This window comes from Diaphorina citri, unplaced genomic scaffold (assembly GCF_000475195.1).
Source record: "Diaphorina citri unplaced genomic scaffold, Diaci psyllid genome assembly version 1.1 scaffold6056, whole genome shotgun sequence".
Lineage (NCBI taxonomy): Eukaryota > Metazoa > Arthropoda > Insecta > Hemiptera > Psyllidae > Diaphorina > Diaphorina citri.
In genome coordinates this window covers 7,772-14,449 of record NW_007383432.1, presented here as the reverse complement: position 1 = coordinate 14,449, position 6,678 = coordinate 7,772, and the positions used below count along the sequence as shown (strand labels likewise).

The 6,678-nt window shown below is 39.1% G+C and overlaps 2 protein-coding genes and 1 long non-coding RNA gene across 3 annotated transcripts; 1 reads left to right on the top strand and 2 right to left on the bottom strand.

Moving 5' to 3' along the window:
* Positions 1-149: 149 nt before the first annotated feature.
* LOC103521831 lies at positions 150-1,950 on the top strand (the record flags this gene model as incomplete). The annotated part of the gene is made up of 3 exons (XM_026832326.1): positions 150-338; positions 1,085-1,259; positions 1,880-1,950. Coding segments are annotated over 3 exons (435 nt in total), but the record flags the coding sequence as incomplete, so codon positions are not given.
* A 1,235-nt stretch (positions 1,951-3,185) lies between these two features.
* On the bottom strand, positions 3,186-3,901 carry LOC113472545. The gene is made up of 2 exons (XR_003394811.1): positions 3,762-3,901; positions 3,186-3,442 (listed from the first exon to the last, which is right to left on the bottom strand). It is a non-coding gene; the product is annotated as an uncharacterized LOC113472545 (long non-coding RNA).
* A 1,395-nt stretch (positions 3,902-5,296) lies between these two features.
* Positions 5,297-6,464, bottom strand: LOC103521830. Its single transcript, XM_008486937.2, has 3 exons — positions 6,433-6,464; positions 5,827-5,911; positions 5,297-5,558 (listed from the first exon to the last, which is right to left on the bottom strand). The coding sequence occupies exons 1-3, from the start codon at positions 6,462-6,464 to the stop codon at positions 5,319-5,321; spliced, it is 357 nt and encodes a 118-aa protein (XP_008485159.1). The 3' UTR covers positions 5,297-5,318.
* Between the last annotated feature and the right edge of the window lie 214 nt (positions 6,465-6,678).

Below are 6,678 nucleotides of genomic sequence, written 5' to 3'. Positions count from 1 at the left end.
TTTAACCTCCCTTAACAAAACCTTTTCCCTTTCTTTTTTTTCTGTTTTTTTTTTTTTTTTTTTTTTTTTTTTTTTTTTTCATAAGTAAGTACCTAGTTGCAGGTGTACAGAAAACATCCAATTTAACACTGCTCTTAATTGACTTTCAGTTGATGTTAGACTATGGGCTAATAGCACCAGTGGGTAAAGGTTTCTTCTACAATCTACCATTGGCAGAGAGGTCTCAACAGAAGCTGATCAACCTCATAGATTTGGCCATGGAAAAGTTGGGTGCCCAGAGATTCCAGAGTCCTCTTCTGACGGCAACAGAACATTGGAAGAAAACAGGTGAGAACACTGTCAAAAAAAAAATATATAAAAACATCTTACACCAAAAGGCTAGTGCCCTTAAGGTAGTATTCATCCTGATCATGAGTTGAAACACAGGTGAATGTACTTGTAATCAGAGTACTTTTTTGAAAAAGAAAAGAAACTAAGGTTCCACGAGAACCTTGGAAAGTAAACCGTTGTTGTTGTTGTTGTTGTTGTTGTTGTTGTTGTTTTTCCAAGAGGTTTGATAGAGAAAAACTGTAAGTAACAACGGAGAACTTATCAACCCGAAATTGAAGAGAGAAGGAGGACATGATAGGAGAGTACTTTTTGAAAAAGAAAAAAAAAACTAAGGTTCCACGAGAACCTTGGAAAGTAAACCGTTGTTGTTGTTGTTTTTCCAAGAGGTTTGATAGAGAAAAACTGTAAGTAACAACGGAGGTCTTATCGTCCCGAAATTGAAGAAAGGACAGGAGGAGAGGCCATTCGTTCCGAGAACGAATCTTATCTGTTTAGGATAAAGTCCGGCCCGAGCGCGAATAAAGTGAAAGATAGACGCGCTAACTCCAACCCAACTAAACTCTCTTAAAGCAAGGATAGGAGAAGGATTGTCCGACTTGTTTCAAAAACGAATCTTTCCTGCTAAGAATGAAGTGCGCCCAAGGCGTTAATCGAACTCGTTTTTATTTTAATTCAATTAAATTGAATTAAAATATTATTATTATTATTTTAATGCCAACTCATCCACAATAATCCCTGAACTTTTTTCTTACAGGAGGGAAGTAAAGAAGCCAAATTCACAGGTCACCTCGTGAGCAAACTATATTCCACGCTATCTACTGTGAACACCCTGTCTAATAATGTGATAGTAGATGATAGAACTGAGCTTACCATAGGACGCAGACTATTGGAAGCCAAACTCCTGGGATATCCTTACATAGTAGTTATAGGTAAGTACCTTGTAGAAGTTAATAAAGGGGCACGTATGGGGTCCCCAAAAGCCCGATCCGAGCCAAAAGCGTATGAGAAAATTGCCTTTATTTGCTGCACACTTTTGCAAAATTTCATCTTGAGTCCTGAGCTTACCATAGGACGCAGACTATTGGAAGCCAAACTCCTGGGATATCCTTACATAGTAGTTATAGGTAAGTACCTTGTAGAAGTATGGGGCCCCCAAAAGCCCGATCCGAGCCAAAAGCGTATGAGAAAATTGCCTTTATTTGCTGCACACTTTTGCAAAATTTCATCTCGAGTGACCCCTAATCCAATCCAATCCGAAGAGAGAAGGAAGACAGGATAGGAGAAAGCCAGCCGTTCCGAGAACAAACCTTATCAGCTGGTTGTGATAAAATATGCCCCGGACGGATGACCCCTAATCCAATCCAATCCGAAGAGAGAAGGAAGACAGGATAGGAGAAAGCCAGCCGTTCCGAGAACAAACCTTATCAGCTGGTTATGATAAAATATGCCCCGGACGGGAATCGAACCCCCGACCTAGCGCTTACAACGCAGACCGACCCTCCAAGCTAACTGGGCTAACCAATTTCTGTTCTATTTTATTTTATTTCAGGTAAAGCCGCCAGTCAGACCCCGTCCCTATTCGAGGTGATAGATTTGAGTAGCGATTTCTCTCAGGAATAGCGCGCCCTGTCGGAACTCAGATGAAGCTTGAGGGTGTTGCGGGTTCTGGAGAGAGGAGGGTGTGATGATATTGGTGATGTAAGATCTTTGATTTAGGATTGAGATTCATTCGAGAATGAGCAATGAGCTATTCCTTAGAATCCTTAGCTACTCGACCGAAAAAAAAAAAAACGATTTTGCTGTGTAAGTAGGTATTAATTGGAGAAAAGCTAAATTTGTTTCCCCAGCTGTTAAAATACGTTTAGATATCTAACGACGTATTCTCTAAAAAGTCTCTGGAAATCGCCCTTGTGCTTCCTCAAATAATACTGGATGAGATCTTAATCTTACCTTTCTTTATAAACAGTCAGTCACTGGAAGCTCTATACGGGTTTCTATCCCTAAGAACCAGCGCTGTACCGGTGATGAAAAATAAAATGTCCAGTGTTCAATAGAGAAAGGTAAAGATAGTGTTGAGTGTTTTATTTTTCTATTTCATCATAAAATAGGTATCAAAAACTCTCCTAACTGTTCTTTATGTCAACTCTCCCATGAACCAAGAACACCTGAATGAATAGGTATCAAAAACTCTCCTAACTGTCCTTTATGTTAACTCTCCCATGAACCAAGAACACCTGAAATCCTGTCCAGCCTCGAAAGCCAGCAGTTCCATTGTAGAAAAATATTGGGACGCGCGTAGGAAAATGGCCTAATGGTCAATGTCCCGACATTTGTCAACAACATTTTTCTATTTCAGCAAAGCGGGGTCTACACTTATATTGAAATGTAGCAGGATCCATAGAGTCACTTGTGTAGTACTTGTTAATGCCGCTAGGGGTGCCTGCACATGCTCTCCCCACGTCATCAGTAGCTATGCAAGGGTTAAGTTGATTTGTATTAGCACACCCAATAATCTCATGTAAATTGTAACCTTATGGGTTAACTCTTTGTATAACAGTGCATTGTGGATATTGCACATTGCGCTTGAAACTAGGAGTATGAGCTTTCCAAAAACGAACAAAATCAACGATACAATAGAATAGAATATAGCCTGTTTATACTGCCAGAATGAGACTGAAAAGGCCCTTCACTCCCGCATAGAAAAATATTGGGACGCGCGTAGGAAAATGGCCTAATGGTCAATGTCCCGACATTTGTCAACAACATTTTTCTATTTCAGCAAAGCTGGCTCTACACTACTTATATTGAAATGGTTCCGTCAAATGAAATGGATCCCAAAGGGCAAAGTAAGCCTAGACACTTGACAAATAGAGTGTGCCTGAAGGCATGTGATGTGTTTCAATTTCCAATCCACTCGACTCCGACACTTGTCGCTACAAAAACGACCATCCGTCTAAATCTCCAAATACCAACCACATTCAACGTCGCTTAACATCGGTGATCCATTGAGTACTGGTGAATTTCGGAGTTTCATATTCACAGTTTGAAATATTTAGGTATTTGCCATACGTCTGTTTCCCCAGTGCTGTTACCGGTAGCGATGAGGTTTGGCCTGAAAACAGAGGAAGTAATGAGATGTTACTAACAAAACTACATGTCATTTTATGAAATGAGTGACAAATAGCAGAGAAAGAAGAACAAGATTTAAGTGTTCTAATTTTATATCAAATCAACCAATCTGTTTGGTTTATTTTAAATTTTGCTACTTATTCAATTAGATTGCTTAAACAAAACAGTTTAACATTAATCTGAGTGTGTGTGGCCTAAGGTGACTGAGAGAGCCAAAGGAAGAAAAATGGGAAATTTTACCATTAAAATCACCGATTAAATTGAAAGTTGAATAATAAAAATGCAATAATAGTGTGACTTACATTTTCGCGTTGACTCCAAGCACAGTGATGTTGTTACCAGGTTTGTTCATATCCAAACTCATAATCTGTTCTCTCCGGCTTACATTATAAACTACAACACTATGGTCATTGCCCCAATAGAATAGGACTTGAGGTTGAGTGATGGATGCCTATATGTTTTAAGAAACGGAAATTTTTTGCATTGTACGGCAACTTAGCTGGATTATAAAAACACAATAGCCTTAGGAACAAAACTGCTAATTCCTGTAAATCTCTTGTTTAGAATACACAATTAAACGAGGTTTCATTAGCAAAGTGTCTCAATGGGGGCTTACATAATAGATGCAGTCATTAAGTGGACCTTTTATAATAATGTCAATTATGTAACTGTTTAATGGGAAATTGCGGAACAAGAGCAAAATTATGTGACACTAATAGAGATTACAGATTTCCGAGTTAACAGTATATTTTATGAAACAATATCACAATAATAAATAGCATACAATGCATCAATTATGCCTGGGATTGGTCAGAAAATGGTTCCGAAAGCACTAAAGTAATGTGATGGAGTGACTCACCAAAATCAAGCAAATTTAAAACAGGTAAACCTGTCTTTAAGTTAACTTTGCATTATTGAAAGGAAAATGATAACTCCCAACGTGAAGAGTAAAGGTAGAAACACACTACCATCACGTCACGTGAGTAGGGTCTCCAGATCAAATTTTTAAAAAGTAGGACATTTGGTTCCAAAAACCCGGACATTCCATCGAAAACCCGGACATTTCCCAAATTTCAAAATGTATAGTTTGCACCAGTGCCCAGGGTGCAGAGAACACTGCATTTGCCTTACTTAAGTTACACACGATCACATTACTCATTAACTCTTTTTTTTCTGAGAGGTTTGACAGAGGGAACTGTAACTGCTAGGGTCTTATCGTCCTGAAATGGAAGAGAGAAGGAAGACAGGATAGGAGAAAGCCGGACGGGAATCGAACCCGCGGCCTAGCGCTTTCAAGGCAGACGCGTTAACTCATTACTCATTATTCATCTTCTCTCTATTCCAGTGCTAGGAGATTCCAGTTCACTGGGCGGACATTTATCCCATGAATACCATTACGTTAGTAACATAGGTGAAGATGATCTACTGGTATGTCCTAGTTGTAACACGGGAGTTAACGCTACGGCCCATCCACACGAGGAATCCTGTAGTCAGTGTGGAGGGGGCCTAGAACACACCAGGGGAATTGAGGTAAGTAGAGACCCAGGGTCATAAATAGAAGCCCGATACGGTACATCAACCGCTCAAAAAATCCTAGATACGGGCCTGTAAGGACCCAGTAAGCTCAATGGGGCCCAACGTTTAATGAGCTAATTTCCTTTATGCGCCCAAAATGTGTACTCGATTTTATCGAATTCGGAATTAAACCGTTCGAGAAATATTTTGGCAACTGATCCATTGGGAATCCAAGGGACTGGCAATTTTTTCTGACTTATCCAAGTTTCCCATATGAGTCCCACTTAGATAGGTTTGACCATAGTTAAGAACCAAAGGCTTTCTCTAAAGTTTGACCTGCATGTCTACTTTACCTTTGTGTTTTCAATTTTGGGAGCTTCAAAACTTTGAACTTTCTCACTTTGAATGTCTTCAATGTCATCAAAGTCCAATGAGACAAGTCGTGCCATAGCATTGCTTACATCATTCTTGTCCAACTCTTTAATGACATTGGTGCTAATGTTGGAGAGAAACTTGGCCAGACTTTGCTCCTCATCTTCCGACAAAGGGACAAGTTGTGACGAGGTAGTAGTACCTGTTTGGGCCTGAGGATATGATCAAAAGAATAGTTGTAGGTATTTTCCTTTTGGAAATGGAACAGATTCCAATGGAACACCATCTTGGGTATCTTAAAGTTTCGTACAAGTGCTCTCATGCTAAAGGAGGGGAATTTCCAAAAGGAAAAAACAACTTGAGCTTCAATTTTTGAAAATCTCAATGACACACCACTGTAAACTATTGGTGCTTACAATATTTCCCAGCAGAGAAGAAAATACAACTAATATTCAAGAACTTACAGTGTTAAATACTGACCTCTTTAGTAGAACTGACAACCGGTTGGGTAGCTTCATCTTTGGTTTTGATAGGTTCTGTTTGTGAGTCACTGTTCTGGTAAGATCTGAAATGGAATTGAAATTTGGAAAATTATCAAAAAAAAAAAGAGGAGAGAGACTGAGAGACCAACGTAGTTCCAGGTTAAGAGGTTTAATTTTCCACTCAAAATGTGATTGCCTCCTTCCACAAAAGCAATTTGGATTAAAGAAAGCAGCTAATAATAATAAATAGTATAACGTGAGGGGCAATGAGCCTAAGCGTAATTTTTTCTTGACTCTCTTACCTATCAGCCAAGTTGGTAGGTAAAGAGTGGAAACATGATCAATATTTTCTTACCTATGTTTCCTTCCATTTAAGACTCAAAACCAACTGCTTCATTTGTCATGGGTCCTTGAAATTACTCATTATTCTCTAAATTCTTCACCTTTGAAGTCTATGAATAACATGAGGGACTATCAGAGCAACTCTAACCGGTTCCTTCAGGAGGTATATCTAGGATTCAACAAAAAGGGATAGGGGGTAAAGGAATTGAAAAAGTGAAGTGGATTAGGTGGAAGCTAGAAAAGGGAAAATCCTCAAACCAGCTCGAATATCAAGTAATTCTCGTACACAGCCATCGCAAGGGTCTCGTTCATATCCACCAATTTTCGATTAGCAGAAACAAAGGGGAATAGTATAAGGAATACACGTTTAAAACGATTCTGTTGGCTCGAACGTTGGGGAACTGTTGGTAGGATGCTGTTGCGTTTCTGTTTTTGTGTTTCTCTTCCACTGCATGATTTCCATGAATGTTATAAAAAGGGCCTCTAAACTATTATAATCTTCTTTCTT

What these genes read in the sequence shown, in the direction of transcription:
- LOC103521830 (XM_008486937.2), bottom strand. Translation starts at nt 6,464, where the DNA reads ATGGCTGTGTACGAGAATTACTTGATATTCGA. An exon ending in GAGAATTACTTGATATTCGA is followed by an intron (nt 5,912 to 6,432) that starts GCTGGTTTGAGG and finishes ATTCCATTTCAG; the next exon opens with ATCTTACCAGAACAGTGACT. An exon ending in TTGTCAGTTCTACTAAAGAG is followed by an intron (nt 5,559 to 5,826) that starts GTCAGTATTTAA and finishes TCATATCCTCAG; the next exon opens with GCCCAAACAGGTACTACTAC.